This window comes from Thermobia domestica, chromosome 5 (assembly GCF_964235325.1).
Source record: "Thermobia domestica chromosome 5, izTheDome1.hap1.1, whole genome shotgun sequence".
Taxonomy (NCBI): domain Eukaryota; kingdom Metazoa; phylum Arthropoda; class Insecta; order Zygentoma; family Lepismatidae; genus Thermobia; species Thermobia domestica.
The window spans coordinates 160152703-160171400 of NC_137458.1; the positions used below are offsets into that span (position 1 = coordinate 160152703).

The 18698-nt window shown below is 34.4% G+C and overlaps 1 protein-coding gene across 1 annotated transcript in view; it reads left to right on the forward strand.

Annotated features, from left to right (window-relative positions):
• The window catches only part of LOC145686209 (uncharacterized), a 64530-nt gene extending 46442 nt beyond the window's left edge, over positions 1 to 18088 (forward strand). The window contains exons 4-6 of the mRNA XM_081759263.1: positions 6656 to 6768; positions 12010 to 12089; positions 16188 to 18088. Of these exons, the coding sequence (XP_081615389.1) occupies positions 6656 to 6768; positions 12010 to 12089; positions 16188 to 17666 (1672 nt within the window). The 3' untranslated portion in view covers positions 17667 to 18088. The remainder of the gene's footprint in view (positions 1 to 6655; positions 6769 to 12009; positions 12090 to 16187) is intronic.
• The last annotated feature ends 610 nt before the right edge of the window (positions 18089 to 18698 follow it).

Genomic DNA, 18698 nt, shown 5'->3' on the forward strand with positions numbered 1-18698 from the left:
CCGAGTAATTTTTGAGAAAATCGTGAGGGATAAATAACTCCCCGTATAAACTATCTCTTGAGGATTCTTTCAGGGAAGCGAGTTATTCCATATTATTAGGTTAATGAAATATTTATTTTTGAGTACGAACAAAATTGCTTGACTCATTTTTGAGAAAACCGTGTAGGAAAAACACCCCCAAGAGCAAAATACCCCTCGCATATTTTTCAGAGCAAACGAGTTTTGCCATATTGTTCGGTTATTAACGAAATATTTATTTTTGAAATATGAATAAACTCTTTTGAGTCGTTTTTGAGAAAACCGCCCAGACAACACACACCACCAAGAATAAACTACTACTCGCATTTTTTTTAAGGACAAACGAGTTATGCCATATTAAGTTATTAATGAAATCTTTATTTATGAAATATGAACGAAAACACTTGAGTCCATTTTGAAAAAATCACTGAGAAAAAAAAACACCCCCTTAGTATAAACTAGCCCTTGTATATTTTTCTCAGATAAATACCTTATACCACAAAATAGGGTTGCTAATTAAATATTGATTTATAAAAAAAGAAAGAAAACAAGATCGTTAGAGCCAGTTATGAGAAAATATCTTTTTTCTATTTTCATCGTACAGGAAACTACCCTTCTTTTGGGAGTAGGAGGGAAATTTAAAAAAAAACTATAGGAAATACTATGAAAATCTTAAACTAAAATTTGGTGCAGATAAGTTGAACGGTATATGGCCTCTAGGCGAGTGCACAGAAAAGTGGAGCGAACGGACGGACGAACAGATGAACATGTATCGAAAAATAACTTTTTCGGTGTTAGGGGCTATAATACGTGTAAATTCGTTGAAATCTCAAATTTGATTTTTTTTCGACCATACTTTCTTCTCTCATTTGACACTTCAAAGTAAAAGGAGCTCAGAGACACCTACTTTTACATATAGACATTTATTGATTTAAAACTGTTTTAGTTTGTGTCATTTCACTTCCAATTGAAAGGTTTTACAATGATTAACGGAATAACAATGACGAGACGGAAGTTTTCAGGGAGCAAATGCATTCAGAAGTCTAGACTGCATTACACCTATCAGCCTGTTTCTACTTCTGCAATTGTTGACAGCTGTAATTTCGTCCAAACGGTACAAGAAATAATTCTTGGTTGACGTCATTGTGTTACTATTTTAGTATTGTTCTCTTCAGACTTGGTTGAAGTTTTGTCTTAACGGTTATACATTTTTTTTCTTATTTCATCGTTACACATAAAAATAAAATGTTGTGGTGAGTAAATAGATTCGAACCTACAAACATTGAGTTGTTATTCTTCCAACACTTTACCAATGGACCAAGCTTTGTCTTCACGTTAACGCACGGTTACAGGGTTTATTACGATTTAAATAAAATGGCTGGCTGTTAGAGTTCCTGCTCACATATTTCGATAAAAAAATTTCATTGCTTCGTAGATACGTAGAGCAAAATTTAGATACACATTTTAGGAGAGTGAATTTTGGTGTATATAATAATTTCATGCCAGATAAAAGCTGGATAAATTTTGATAACATGTTTCATGTGTAGTTCTCAATAATAGGCTTGTTGTTCGGGATGATGTTCCAAGGTTCAACATTGACTAGCAGTTTTTGCTATTAATATCCCTTCTAACAATATTGGCAGTGGACAAAAGTTAGCCCTTGTTGAAGCTTTTTGCTCCTAATTTAGTTATTTTACTTTATTATTTAACGAATATATTGAAAATTGTCAGCAGATACGTATGCAGTAATTTATTTCGGGAGGGGTCCGACTTCAATATTAGGATAAATTATAATAAAGTTTTAAAAGATAATCCCCAAAATTAGGCTAAATTTACAGAAAAGTTGGGATTTCAGAGGGGGTCCGGACCCCCTGGACCCACCCCTAAATGCGTCCTTATTTGTCAGTACCGTTTCCTCATTTTGAAACCCTCAAAAACTTCGGATAGACTATATAAAGGAAAACGAGTTATTTTCGATGAAATATCACTTCAAGGAGAGGCGTCAGTTTTATTGCACATGGTGGTATCCTACGTTCACAAGGGCAAGAATTCCTTTCCATTGGTTCTCTGCCATTGTGCTCTATCGAAAGGTTAGGTTTGTAAAATATTACTCCTACGAACAAGCATGACTGGCAGATAGGAATACCGAACAGAACTCCACAGAAATGCATGCTGAACTTACGTTTATAGCTACCCTTTGGTGATTTGCCCTCAAGGTCAATCGAGTGGTAATTCAGTTCCGTCTCTGTTCTTAAGCCATGTTCGTATTACTTCGAACAGTTTTGATAATGAAAAACATGCCTCTTAATATAACAGACTTCTTTCGCGTAAGAAATCGAAACTCAGTTGGTTAGAGCAACTAGTGTGTACGAATTAGGTTGTTAGTTCGAGCTCAGTACGAGTAATAGTTTTTATTACTATTGTTTTTACCTTTTTTATGTGAGGAAAAGTCAAATTGTGACATCGCGATATCAAATGTATTTGGTTAGGTAGCTTTGTCTTAGCTAAACTTTAAACATCAGTAACCGTCGAAATTATTTCACTAACCGAGTACTTACTGAACATTTCAAACACGTCAAACCAGTGGCATAACATGAAGGTTAACCTCTCCTCCGCAGTCCTTAGTTATGCGTCCGTACTTTCAGGAGCGGACCAAGGGCCGGGCGACTGCCCGGGGCGCCAGAGAAAGACGGGCGCCAAAACGAACTTCAAAAAGTAAATTTTATAATGTGTTTTCTACTGACGTTTTTGGTTTACATTCTTGTAAAGTAGTGGCAATTACATGATCTTTTTCCATTTCACTATGGAAGAAGAGAGTTTCATAGTACTAAGGGGGCTGTATCGAAAAATGGAGAGATGGCATGTAGAATAAAGAGTGCCGGGAAGTAAGTATTGTTTGGTTGTTTGCTTGAGTTTAGCGTTCCACGGTTATGTCTTAATGGCCAAGGGAGATGTGGATACTAATTATAGTGGAATCCGAACCACTTTTATCGTTCAGCAGTAATCCACCGGGAATTGGACCCGGTACCACAGAAGGCAGGCGTGCTAGCCACTAGACCAGGGGGGGGGGCGGAGTTCGTATTGTTTATACCGGGCCATATTCTTTGTGAAGTTTTCCTAGGTAATGGATTTCTTTTTGAAAAATAGGTTTAAAATATTAAAAACACTATGATAAAATGTAAAATATAGGCTAGTACTAGGGGGAGGGCGCCAAAAAGTCACTTTGCCCGTGTGAAAATTTAGCCTGCTTCGCCCCTGCGTACTTTCTCTATATTTTTTGCCTTGCAGCTTGTGCGGTCCCCACGCCACATGGTTGCGGGGGCGCTATTTACGCCTATGCTTCGAACGTAATTCAATAACTGCTTAAGAAATTCTACCATCAGCGTGGAAACGGGAATATATATTTTTCTAATAGTCCCATAGAACTTTCACTCAGAACGCCAGATGCAATTTTTCAGAGTGAGCTCTGCCTAAGTAGAAGGAAGATCTGTTTCCGAAGTAAGTTCCTTTCAGAAAGTTTGCTGTTTCTTTAACGGTGATGGAAATAAACATACTCATCGTTATTAGCCCGATACCAAACTATCCTGGACAAATCCCTCTAGAACAATGATCGGCAAAAGTTTATTCTGACTAATTTTATAAGCGACTCAAGGGTGAAACACTTGTTAACGAAAGCTATGCTGTGTATATGCTGCCTTGGTTCTGACAAAATATAAAGTGCTTTGTAATCTTTAGACACTTTTCCTATTCTTTTTGTCACCCTTGGTTGTGTAGGGCAGCCTCGAACAAATAAAGAAGAGGTAATATTACAGTTAAGGGGCGCTATAAATATATTAGGTATTTCTTTTGTTACCTAACCATAACGGCCTAGGGTCGTCTTCAGTAGAATAAAAAATGCTACGTGATATTCCATTCATGAAGGAGGAAAGGATGCTCTAAATATATTTCTTATTCATTTTGTCTGCCCTGCTTCTCAGAAATTATATACTTTCTGTTGGAGGGTGTTGAAAAGAGAGGGGGAAATAAAACGTCATGCCCCCTCATACATTTTAAATTTTGTAACGTGGTTGCTCAAATTATTACTAAAGAAAGCACTTTAAACTAAGTTGTCTAAAGTTACTACATTATGTAAGGGTGGCATATTCAGGAATAATAATAATAATACTAATACATATGAATGTCTTTGGAAAGCCGAAATTATGTGACACGAATCATTATATGTAGAGCTTTAAGATGAGTGGTCATAGGGGAGGAAAAAACAGAATTTTTCTCTCTCTGACTCTCTAACGTTAAGATTATGTGCTGAAGGTAAGAAGCATCATCATTCTACAATAGGTTGCTTTTACGTAGAATATCAATTACTTGAGTTCTCCTCCTTCGGGCAACTTTCCTTATGTAGTAAATTCAAAACAATTTCAATTTAAGACAAATATTTATAGGGAAAATTAAACATTTAATAGGGAAATCTGTTATCAACATATCCAAACACGTACATAGAAGACTATGTAGTGAGAAACATTGTGAAACCATAAAATTCTCCAAATTAGAATTAACATTTACTGGAAAACATTCGTTATATCAGTGAGCATGTAGTGAGCAGTGAGCACAGGGGAAATAATTACGAAACTGTTTGCAAACAAAAATTAGAGGTACACTAATGCAAATGCGACGACATTTTGTCTTTTTTTGGTATCGTCATGAGTTTTACACATATGTTACAATTTGATTCTTTCCCAAATAAAAAAATAAATAAAATAACCTTAGTGATAAAAAGGACAAAAGTACTTCCACGGGGTTCGAACCCACTACCTTCGGCATACAGACTCGTTGCTTTAACTAACTGAGCTATTTGTTTTCTTACGTGAACTGAACCTGTTCCGGTAAAGACGATATTTCATTACGATCGTGCTACCAATTCGTCCTTTTCCATAGATAATTTCCACTATTTGCTCTATCTTTACGTTAATACTTAGCATATATTCATATATTTGGAGTTTGCAGATAATGCACGTAATAAGACATATTAAAAATATTCGTTAAAAGTTTAGTTTGTAGATTTAATCCACATTTCTCTCAATGATATAGATGTCGCTGCTTCGTGTTGAACTGCAGAATTCCCTCGCGTTCTTGAAAATTTCCCACATTAGCAGAGTTGGTAATTCTCGAGATTTCTGTGGATTTAATGTTTTTTGCTTCTAATTTATTTATTTTAAGCTAATATCTAACACAAATATTAAAAACGGGTTTGTTATTAACCTGTCCTGCTGGGGAAACCTTCCGAAATTTCGAACATATAAAGAAAACGGAGATATTTTCATAAAACTTCAAAATAAAGAGACGTGTCATTTATTTTGCTCATAGTAGTACAAGGTATGATGGAAGAAAAATTAGGAGGATGAGAAATATATAATTAATAGATTGTATTAGTATAATTCGTACATCAAGACAGTTTCCCTAGAATCAAAGTATATAGAAACTTTTCAATATGTAAAAATGACCTACCAGTAATGAAAGAAAATTATGATTGTATTAATAGAGGTAGAAACAAATTACTTATCAACATATTTAAAAAATAAGAACACATCACAGCAGTAAGGAAGTAAATGCTGTAAATTTTTCGTTCTGTATTCTATCTCATTATTTCATTTTTAAAAGTCAAAACAGTATTTATAATTTTTTCTTAATGTATTTATTTACATGAATACTCATATAAATATATCTTTTTATTTATTGTCATTCTGTATCTAGGTATACTATCAACCAACTCATCTTGTTGACTTCATTTTCCTCCGACTAAGCCAGTGTTTACTTATCTTATTATGTAACTGCATTCCAAGACGGCGCCTACCTGGACACTTGACAGCTACTTTCCTTTTATATATTTCTTCTTTTTCTGCTTCTTCTCCACTCTTATCTAATGAAGCGTTTAGTGAAAGAGCATACAGTATTCTTAGTAATGTTTCACTATTTTCTGTAAGTAATATAATATTTGTAGTGAAGTCAAGTTCTTAGTCTATTAAATCTATTGAGTCTATTAAGTCTATTGAATCAGTAATATAAATATCGTAAATTCAATTAGAGTGTGACCTGAAGTTCGTGTTAACATTTACATAGTTTTGTATGTCGTAAAGGCACTATGAGTTCTTATTGAACAACGGTTTTCTCCAAAAAGCAAATGTATATACAACCACTTTTAAATGAGCAGAGAGAGGTTTGAAAACTGGTTCCAAAAACAACTATTATCAATTATTTAACCGGGATCTAAATTGCAATGAGCAATTTAGATCCTGCATTAGGAAGAAGCAAAACAGTCCAACTTCACGTACTTGTAAAGAGAATATCGTACAGAAGACTGTTCCGCGTATGTTAGACTAAACGTGATTCCTTCTTTATGCGCACAGAATAAAATTATCGGACCTTGGTCAGGCATACTTGTCAGTGTAGTGTGTGAGCTATCAGAGTATGTGTGTCTGCTGTCAGAGCTTTGTATAGTGGTAGAGAAAGAAGATGGCATATTACGTCAAAAACAAACTTTTCGTGATATCACACATTCCTAACACATAACCAGATAGTTTAATTTTCATTGTAAGCAATACCTTAGGGATTGTATTGTGAAATGTATTTCTTAATGTTACAGATACGATGATTGTGTGGAACTCTTGCTGAAGCATGGAGCCAGAGTGGATGTTGAAGCAAGAATGTGTTGGCCAGGTCCTCACAATCAAAATTGTGAAGAAAGGGGCAAATATTGTAAGTATTTCACAATATTTGAATCTGTTTGTAGGTTTTTTTTTTTTTGTTTGTTTGTTTGTTTTTCTTTTACTTCATAAAATGCAGGTCAAGTTTTTTTACGGTGTTCTACAGCATTCAAGGATAAGAGTCCTTTGTCGTGAATAACTAACAAATTAATTTAAAACATACTTCTGTATTTACAATTTAATAATGTTAAAAAATAAAAATACCGAATCTCTCGGTGAAAGAAAAAAATACATGTGGTGGGTGGGTGTGTAAAGTGCGTTAAGTCAAAAGTTAGTGTTTTAGAGAAGTCGCATTTAAAGTTCAGATATAAGTTTAAAAAAAAAAAAAAAATCCGTAAAACAGTATTGTTAATATGAAGAGTTACAACAGCTAATCACTTTCCCAAAACCGGAGTTTGGATTTATGTCTGAACTTTCAAATGCGATTTCTCTAAAACACTAATTTTTGACTTAACGCACCTTACACACCCACCCGCCATATACTAGAGATCAAACCATTTCACAAAAAAAAAAAAAAAAAAAAAAGTGTATATGACTTGTGTGGGAGGTTATTTAAGGATCCTCATAAGATATGAACAGAGTCAATATAACTTAATGCGATGTCTTAATAGTCCTCTGAGCAAACCCGTTTGGTGACATTTCCGGTAATACTAATAATTATACAGGGTGTCAATATACAATGCAACCCGGAGTTTGGGGTAGTAGAACTTTTAAATCTGAAGCGATACACAAATAATGATTATACTAAAATGGAGCTTTGTTCATGTACACTCATGTCCAAAATTATTGTCGCATATCTAAAACTATCTTCTTGTAAGAATATAATTTGATAATGATTTTGCACGTTACTTTTAATACTGATACTATGTGTATAATTGGGAAATGTATATTTGTGGTAAATTTCATAGAAGAATTATAAATACAAAAATTATAATGAATAAAACAAAATGTTGCTTAATGGACAAGAAAACTTTATTTTTGTTTTATTGTTGTTATTTAATGCTCTTTTGACATGAAATTTTTCACATACATATCTTTGCCGATTATACACATACTAACATCATAAGAAATTCCGGGCGAGTTCGGTATCAAATTATATTCCTAGAACAGCATATTTATAGACATGCGACAATAATTTTGGACATGAGTGTACATATTTTTAAACTAGCAAGCAACGATTGAAGTACACTAGGAACCACACAGTGTTGCCAGATGTAACCAAAGGTGTAAATCAATTTTTTTTTTGCAAAACATCTAAATTAACTCTCAACTCATACGTATGGGTGTTCTGTCGTTAATTTTCAGTTTGTTTAGTTGGAGGAGCTTGGAAACTATGGAGCAGAAAAAATAATTTTTGATTTCCACCGATAACTAATCGGATGAGGCTTCTGTAAGGAGGAAATAGGAAAATCGTAGTTTTGATAAATTAACACTCTGAATTGGCAACCCTGCTGATGTTTCAGTGCATCAAAAGGTGTGTTAAGGGTCTGTCTACATTATGCAATTCCTGAAAACAACGAAAAAGAAACTTTGAAATTATCATGATAAAACTTTTACTTACGTGCACCCGGCAGCACTGCTATTCATTTCTATGGAGCTACTTAAAGCAAGGGATATACAAGAACCCCGAACAAGAATTCTCGAACCTATACAGGATGTGGAAACGAATATTCGCAGTGAAATTGAGAACATTAACACTTCTACTCTTCGTAAACTTGCTGCTAACATGATGAAATATGTGAACCACTGTTTGAATCAAAACAAGGGGCACTTCCAGCATCTGCTGTACAGCGGATAACTCATTTCGTGGGGGGGGGGGGGGGCATGGAGAGACTTTGATCCCTCGCCAATAACTTTCTGAAAAAAATTAAACATATCCCCTTATGTTGCATTAGAGAGAATTATACACGAAAATGCTCAAAACTGAGTTCTTATATTAATTTCCTGCGGGAAATCTCCCGGACCCCTCACTCGACTGACAGGTATTCCAAATCCCCGGAAGAATCGCCCCCACAGCAGACAACCCCTAATTCCGCTTATGTTCAAATCAGCAATTATACATACATACACAAGAAAGAAACAATTCAATATGGCACATCAAAATATAAACTAGATGAACTTCTCTGAACCTCATTTTAAAAATAAAAGGTAGGAAAAATATGTCGGTGTTTTCAACTTAGAAATTATTTCTACATAAGAAATGAACTCTCTTTACGTGCAAAGCTATTCGTCAATTACCTGTGTATAAAAGTTGTTTTACTAAAGGTATTTCGCATCTACTCTCCAGTGATGGTATGTCTTGATCACTGAAAAATCAGAGGCGGTATGGCATACCACCGCATACCGTCTCACTTCGACAAGTATACACACACACACACATATATATATATATAATATGTACAGTATATATCATGTAGTAAAAAATTGAAAGAAATATTACCAGATAAGTAATTTGATGAAAACATTAAATGGTTTACTCTACATATAATTGCGGTATATTCCATAAACATGTTGCAGTGAACATGCCTCGTATTATCACTATATTTTCGTTTCCCCAGCAAAAACAATTTGAAAAAAAAATGTACGATATTTTATATATTTAAGCCTATTACACTACAAGTTCCTTTAAAAAAATGTAGAAAATTAAGTTTGTAAAATGTAAATTGTCACTTTTGAAATTAAAACTTTTAAAGAAAAAAAAGTAAGGTTCATCTTCAATTTTTTTTTTCTAGATATAGGTTTCGTGGTATACTATTTCCTTAAAGTTTAATACCCTCTCTCTCTCTCTCTCTCTCTCTCTCTCTCTCTCTCTTATATATATATATATATATATATATATATATATATATATATATATATATATATATATTGAGTCTTCGAACATTGCGATTTTCGGTAATTGACTATGTTCAGCCTGAAATATCTCTAAAGGGACACACTTGAAAAATCTCGAATTTTCACAAAACAGTTGTTATTTACGAAGTAATAAGTAATTAAAATCTTATCACTGAGACTTGACTAATTTTTGAGTTGACGTTTTCTTAATGTGGCGGAGCTCGATTATTAGCAACTAAAGTACAACTAAACTGGTGGTTAATTCTATAACTAAAATTATATGGTATGTGTTCGATATTAAACCGTATAGTTCAGTTGAATTGTTTGTTTTATTATAATAATATTCTACTTGGACAGAATATTGTAGTCATGTTTTGAAGGAAATAATTATTAAAAAATAAACGCTGTTTTCTTATATAGTTTTTGAGCTTATGCAATTCATAAAGTAGTCAAAACTACTTTATTAATAGGAGGGCCTATTTTGCTTACTGTTTAAGCAAAATATAATAGAAAGAAACAAACAACCTTTTTTAAAGTCTGTGCAGCCGAAAGATCCCTGACCGGCTGCCTTTGTATTGAAGTTAAGACATCTTCCGTTAACCGCAGCTCTCCCAACAAATTATAAGTGGCACATGTGTAGTGTTTTGATGCATTGGTGCTATCACTTAAAGCATTTTAAAAATTTGGATATTTTACCGATTATTTCTTGACGCATATATGTGAAAGTGCAAGTAGAGTGGATAGATTGAAATTTAAGAACAGGGATACCACATATACAAGAAACCAGTGATTATGGCTTTGGTTTCATTAAGTAAATGGTTACTTGCGCAGTTCAATATCTTACATCCAATATAAGACTAATGCAATAAACAAGCCACATCATTGTAAGATGTTTTTGTCTGTATACGAGTAATAATCTGGTGGACCAGGAAAACTGAAGAAACAAGTGATAAAAACAACTTGGTAAGGTCCTATGAACATTACACCAATAGAGTTCACAACTGCTATAGGTTGAAGCTTCAGTATCAGAAAAAAAAAGTAAAGAAATCAATCGACTTTTCTTTCAGCAGTGACATTTTAAGAAGTAAAAAAAAAAAAAGAAGAAGAAGAAGAAGAAGAATTAACAGTTGCGTATTATTTCGATTTTCAACACAGTTTTTATCATATTTCCCTAGTACACGACTTTTTGGATTCCGCAACATCAAAAACAAACCATAACTCAAAAACTAGTCAAATCTCAGTAATCAAATTTGAACCGTGTGTTACTACACACATAATGATCATTTTCAGATTTTCTCAAGTGTGTCTTTTTTGAGATAGTCAGCATAGCCAATTTTCGAAAAATCTCAATGTTTTAAGACCCATTAAGAAAAATATGACTCTCAGGTGTCAAATATTTTTTAGGATGTAGTGTCTCATGAAGCCTATATCTACCCAAAAAAATAAGGGTGAGAGTAATCTTTTTTCTTTAATATTTTTAATTTCGAAAATTATCAGTTGCGTTTTTCAAAGTTTTACCATTTTTTAAAGGTATTTGTAGAGTAACAGGTGTAAATGTGTACTGGACATAAAATGTTGTACATTTAATTCTCTTTCAATTTATTTATTTTTTTTTAAAATTAATATCTTCAAAAATAACGGAACTATCGTTTACCTCAAATATTTGTAAAGTGCAAAATAAGCATACGCTTCTATACAAAATAGCCGCTCAGAAAGAAGCTAAGTATTTGAAAAATGAGTGTGTGCTTGTTTTCAACTCTCTAAAATGTTGTACATTGAAATCTCTTTCAAATTGGTGTTGTTTGAAATAATATATTCAAAAATAACGGAGCTATAGCGTTTACCTCAAACCTTTGTAAAGTGTAAAATAGGCTTACGCACCTATACAAAATGGCCGTTCAGAAACAAGCTAAATATCTAAAAAATGAATGAATGTTTGTTTTCAACTTTCTGCAATATAAACATATACGAAAATGATAATAAATTTTGTTAACAACCTTTTAATCTGAAATTGGGTGATTTCAAATGGATTAACCCATACATATGCTTAGGTAAATATCGCAAGAGTCCACATCCAAGTAAAGACATTACGACTATACATATATCATTGCATTTTTTTCTACAGTATATACAAAAATAACAACACTTTTGCATCAATCTTTTAAGTTAGAGTATAGAATAAAGCACTTACTCAATTATCTGGTATTGTTATAATGGTATGGGACCTTCTGTCTATAGAACTTTCTTTGAACTAGAATATAATAAAGTGCTTCATGTAGATGATTACTAAGGTAATTAATAATATTGTATAATTTAAAGATTGTTTGTAAGAGTGATTGAAGTTTTTTCACCGGTCAATTAGTAGTTTTGACTGAAGTATGACACTTCCATATTGCAGGTGTGCATGATGAAGCCATGGCGGATAGGTCTAGTGACAAACTGCAGAGTGCAATATATTATGCCATAGATGGAGATCAGGTTAGTACTTACGAAGTACGCTCGTGGAAAAAAGTAAAAAGCAGAAAACTCAGTTTTATTTTAATGAGCATTTATATATTTTCACACACACAAACTGGCAGAAAGATGCAAAATGGATTGTTGGTAGAGCGCTCGGGTGGCGGTAATCGTGAGTTTGACCCGCCCTTGTGAACACGAAGTTGAAAATTGAGTAACAAATAACAATATAGTTGCTTTAGAATAAAGAGCATAACCAAACCGATAACCATTCATGACCCAAACTTTGACTTTATTAAAAAAAAATATTTTATCTTAATCTATATCTTTTTCTTTACTTTTAAACGAAGGCTTCCATTAACCTGGAAGCTTGTGACTACTCTTGCTTTAAATCTCCATTACAAATGTTCGCAGACACTGATGCACTGCTTTTTGTATATCCTCCATCACATAATAACGTTGACCTCGTAATTGGTCAACAAGAATACACCCCTCGGAATCTCAGGAGACGATGATCATAACTTTGATAGCAAACTACACTGTCTTTTTAATTAATTAATTGAGACTGGGGTAGCTTAGTGATAGAGCGTTCACCTCTGGTCGTGGGGTTCCTAGTTCGAACCCAGCTCTCGCCAAGTGGGCTTTGTGGTGAACAAACGCAGTTTGCGTGGGTTTTCTTGTAAGTTTCCCGTTTTCTCACACTCTTCATTTCACTATTTCATTCATTGTCATCATCACCGTCTCTTTTAGCCTATCTGGCATAATCGTGGAACGTAAAACTGGAAGATTTAATTTAATTAATTATAATTATGTGCGTATGTATGTTTGTTTATTTCATTTTTATTTTTTGCCCCCGGCGTGGCATGGTGTCATTCCATACTCTTCTGCTTGTTTTGGGCTCGTAATGATGGAACCTGCTTTCGTCATCGACTCCAATAATCAGTCGAAATTCATCTGAAGAAAATTTTGGGTAGTGTTCAGCAGCAATTGCATCAACATCTTTAATGATGTCAGTTATTTCCTTGTGTTTCGTAGAGGCAGTTCGTGGGCGGCCACTTAATTCTGCAAGCACACATGTTTATACGCATGCTGAAGTCTGTTGTGAATTTCAGCAGAACAATCGCCTTTTTAAGAATAAATTCAATCACAGTATGTCGTTGGAACGAAATATCACCATCAACCCGTTTGAAAGGAACTGTCTGTGCTCACGCGATGGAAGTTCTGGTGTCACACTACTTTGATGTGTTCAGTGAAGCCTGTAGGTTGTGATGATTTACTTTGCATATGTTGATGGATACTGATATACCTGACAGTTAGTTATATAAAGTTACTACAAAAATACAATAGTTTCACAGTAAAAAATGAGAGTAGAAGACAGTATAATTGATGGTTTATTGTACATTCTTCTTTATGCCATAAACCAGTACGAAAAAAGTGGCGAATTATTATTTATTATTAATTGCTGTGTGGTTGTTATGCATTTTACTTCGTAATTCCCACATTTTTCTCTACTGACTGGTTCTCTTTGATCTTTCTTGTTACTCTTCCGTACACTTCCTGCTTTATCTTCCTTTCCATTCTGTTTGATTTTCTTCTTTCTCGCTTGTATTTCCTCTATTATGTTTGTTCATTTGCTTATCAAAGTATTCATTCCAATTGTTGTGTGTTTTTTTTTGACAGCATCTGCCCATCTTCATCTCTGCATAAATCTGTTTTAGGTTGAAATCCCTTTTCCACGTATCCTATATCTCTACACGCTCTTCCACATTTCCTGATTTTCGTATTGCCTTCTATTGTAGTCTTCTATCTTTTGTATGTTTTCTTCTTTCTACATAATTTGTTGGCGATGTTCCTTTTATTCCTCCCTTTTACTTACGTATTTCTTCGTTCGCCTTCTAGTTCGTCTCTTTGCCCGCTCTTTCCTTCTAATATTTCTTTACATTCCGTGTCGCTTCATTCTTTATTCTTTCTTGTTTATTGTTTCCTTAGCACGCAGCTTCCTCTGCAATATATTTCACTTCCTTGCTATTCTCGTTCTCCTATTTGTTAAACCGGTTTTACTGTTCGTCAAAATCTTGTCTCTCTGGAACGTAGTATTTCTTCATAATAGTTTTCAATAATTCATTTGATTTGACTTAATAGAGTTTAGCGTCCTTTTTCGGCACCAAGGCTATATGAAACAGGGCCTACTGTTTAAAATGAGATCCAAGGCAAGTGTCCCTATCAAAATCTCACACGTTAGCCAATTGGCCATGGAGCGGTTTTTGAATATTATGTAACGAAATTATATTCCATCTACTTGAAACTAGTTCTGCTCGCCCAATGAGTATAGTGGTTATTATTATTATTATTACTCCTCCTGCTGTATGTCTGTTAGGTAATCGATTGTTTTATAAAATACAAATGAACGAATTGCACGAGCCTTAGATCCTTGGAGTGCCAAGTAGGATATATTTTGTACAGCACCCATATATTCCTTAATTTCAGTGACTTTTAGGATATCAGCTTCTTTAATAATTGAGAAAAAATCAGTAAAAGATTCAGTTAGAGTTCTGAAATATATTGTCCTATTTATTTATTTATCCTGTTGGGATACTAGAGCCTGTCTGTTCCACCTGTGCCCTCGGAAACTATGCGAACTATACTTAGGCACCACCCCCGCCAGCCTCTGGTGGATGAAACCCTCCCTTTGGTTAGGGAAAAGAAGTTAATGACCTTAGCTGTGTTGCCAATTTGTCATTCAGTCGTTTGGACTTGACGAGTGAAGATCGTAGGCTACTTACAGTCGCTAATAAGGCAGAGCACACCGAAGTCCATGAAATAATTCATTGTGGCAACGCTTCCGCATTTAACAATTGAAAGATCTCAGCCGCAGCAACTTGTCCCTCCTCTTTCGAGAGAGGTACGGGAAATCACCTATTGACAGTAGCGCCAGCAAGGGCACAGTTGAGATAGAAAGGTTCTAGCATTCTCACTGAAATATTTCATAACGTCTCTTCGCTATCGAAATGCAAAATACGAAAATCTGTTACTAATGCTGTAAATTAGAAAGCCCACAGTGATAAGTAAATTACACCAAATCGCGTGAATTTAAATTGTACTCATCATTAGTCCTAAACCAAACAAGCAACCTTTCGTACTTTAGTAATGAACTGAATTGAATTCAATGTTGGAAAAAATGCTTTTCTATGTTGATGTTTTAAACGCTATTTATGCAAGTAAAGTTGAATTTTGTTGAATGGTCTGGTTTAACTTATTTTATGAAACAGATCAGTGTCTGAGTTTTAAACCTTGCAAATCAATCGTACATAACATTTCAGTTATTAAGGTTCGGACTTGATTGATGCAACGAAATTAACAAAATAAAACTACTATATCCGTGAGATTCACATTCACATTCGAGTTTAGAATTCTATAGTTTGAATGTTTTAAAAGAGCTATTTGAAATAAATAGAAAATTGTAGTCTTGAAAGTAGTGCCCGATTGCTGACAGTAAGAGGTCATCACTTAATTAAAAAAGCTATCTGCTAAGCATTAGATCATCATGAGTTAAAATCTGCGGTAGCTTAATGTAAGAAATGAACATGAATTACTATCAACACATTATATTCTCCAAGAGGTAGTCATTTACTGAAAATGATCTTGCGCATCTTCATTTTTTTATGATATAAAGTTCTATTTCATAATTTATAACTTGAAAGATTTCTTAATCGAAAAATGAGACCGAAAATGAGAATATTAGGTTCAAAATTAGTAACAGTTTCAAATCGGCTTATTGCCTGTGAAGTTTAACACCCGAATAAAGTTACAAGAATACTTTTAAAATCAAAGATTTACCTTTTAAAGCAAATTAAAAAGTTGAGTAAACAAATGCTAATACGCATCCCAGCTGGCAACATCGATTAGCGTGAAATACAGAAGGAAGGATTGAGTCGTGGACTGTTTATTATTAGTATATCTTTGTTACTTAGATTTGTATTTATGTGAACGTTGTAAATTAAAATATTAAAAATATAGTATTTTTATATTAAGGTAATAAATACTAGTATTTTCCGCGTTATAAGATAAAAACAAAGAAAAAGGTTTGTACTCAATATGTTAATTGAAATTCTTTAATTACAGGTTGAAATTCTAGAACTTCTGACTCAGCAGGGAGAGGACCATTGGTTACCATGGCAACAGAAGAGGCCATTGTTGCATATTGCATGCGAGCGTGGAGCATGGAATTGTGTGAAATATCTCGCATCGGAGAGATCGGATGAGATTAACCAGTGTTATGACGAATATTATCCAATTCACCAAGCGGCGCTGCACGACATTAAATTTCTTGAGTTGTTAATTCAGTACGGCGCTGAGACGACGGTTCGAACGACCACTCAGCAAATGACAGTGTTACATATTGTTTTTCTGATGGGGAAGAAGAACGCCGAGGATACGCTTCAAACCACAAAGCTCCTTCTCAACCATGGTCTGACCGAACTGATTAATGAGCCGGATTCTCTAATGAATACACCTCTCCATGGGTTAATAGTGAGGTATGCACTGGAAGAGGCTCGTTATGGCTACGATCACGACAACCAACCATGGAATAAGTGGGACATGCTGCATTTGGTACGCTTTCTCCTTCAGAATGGAGCTCGTCCAAGTATTAACCAACAGGGTAATAGTGCTTTAGCTTGTGTTTTGCGCCATGTAAGAGACTGGGAATTTCGTTATGAACTCTTAAATATGTTGTTGCAAGAAGGCGGAGACCCAAACGTAGTCGGTCGTGACGGTTCAGTTCCCTTGATGGTATGCCTTGTACCATTGATCAACAAAGACCCGTTGCATCATTTTACTCATACGATGAAAGTTTGTTATTTGAACTGTGTGCGTATTTTATGCAAACATGGTGCTAACACTAACTGTGTATCTCGAAGCAATTTAACCCCACTTCACGTGTTAGTCTTTACTGCTGGAGAAACTATTGCACTGAATAGGGAAGAGGAAAAAGCCCAAAATTTTGAGTTTATCCGTCAGCTGCTTGTGCTTCTACTTCAGAATAAGTTAAATCCCAATGCCCGTTTTAGCCAGCGTACTCAGCATATTTTGCAGTCGTTAACTGATATGGTTCAGAATGCTCGCAATCCTTCTGACCTCAACTACGTGTATGACCTAACTTTAACGCTTATTCAGAGTGGAGCGAATCCAAATATTAGTATCTCTATTACAGAATCCATATGCCATTCTCAGGCATCTGTATTTCTAAAGAAAACCAATAACTATGTTTTGTATTATTACGTGTTGCTGATTTGTCGTAAAGAAGAACTGTTATTGGATCCGCAACAACGCTTCGCTCGAATTATCTGGCTGTACTACTTCTGTATGAATCACAGGGAACTTTATTCATGCCTGAAACTTTTGTACACGCAGACTGGTTTGGTGCCTGTGCGCAGTGTGCTGTGTAACCTAATACGGGAACTCTCAATTAAACCAAGAACTCTAAAACAGATATGTAGGGTAGCTATCTATAATGCCCTGGATAAAAATCCTGCAATGCATGTTAATAAACTTCCTCTTCCTAACGCGTTAAAGGAATACATCTTAAACTTCGAGCCATAACTTTAACTTTTAAGACTCTTTCACCCCTTCTGAATACTTTTCCCTTCTGGAATTGCTGTATGTATGTGTTTCTCGTTTTGTATGTTTTGTATGTATGTGTGTGTAAGTTCTGTGTATGTGTGAATGTGTGTATATGCGTATACAAATGTATGAAACAAATTAATCAGATTAAAATAATCTAAAGTTGTTTTTGTGAAAAAAAAAGTTTAAAAAATCCAAGAGTTATACCTTCCATGCTTAAGTGTATAACCAATGTTTAAATGGTTATATATATATATATATATTCTGTTATTAATTTTAAAAGTTGAGTATCAGAAAAAATATGTAAATGAAATTTGTCCATACAATTTATTGTATAAAAATGTTGATGTGTAATCAACTGTTTGCAGGAAGGCTGATAATACATTATAATAGAATATGTATATTTTGTGTCGCCTATTCTTTGACCTTAATAATCAAAAATGTTAAAAGAGTTTAAACACGAAGAAAAATTAGTGGCATAAAACTTCCACTGAGAATTAAGAATTTAAATTAGGTTATGAAATTATAATACGGTGCAGTAAAAGCTGTTAACCCTTGGCCACCCGTGTAAATTGGGTCCTATTTTTGCAAAATCTCCATTTTCATACTTCACTTGAGCTTTTTTTTTCTTAAAAAAATAATCACAAGGATAATCCTACGGGATCAGTGAAACTTGTCCAATCTTGACTAAAATTGGAAATACTGATAGAACTTCACGAGCTTAGTACCCATGTGGAATAATATGGTGAGCAGGCCTTCGGTTCCTGAATTATTGATCATCAAAATGGGGGTTCGACTTACAAGGAAACTTTTTCTGGTGTTACACGAAATGTGGAACGAGACTATGGTCAATCGATTTGTGTTAGTGAACACGAAAATCCATAGGTGGAAAAAACCCTCGATCGCAACTGTTCCAGGCACTGCCAGCACAACAAGTTTTGGATAATGAGACGAAATATGGCCCGAGCTCGGTGAAAATATACATAGAGAAGCGCAGTTAAACATATACTA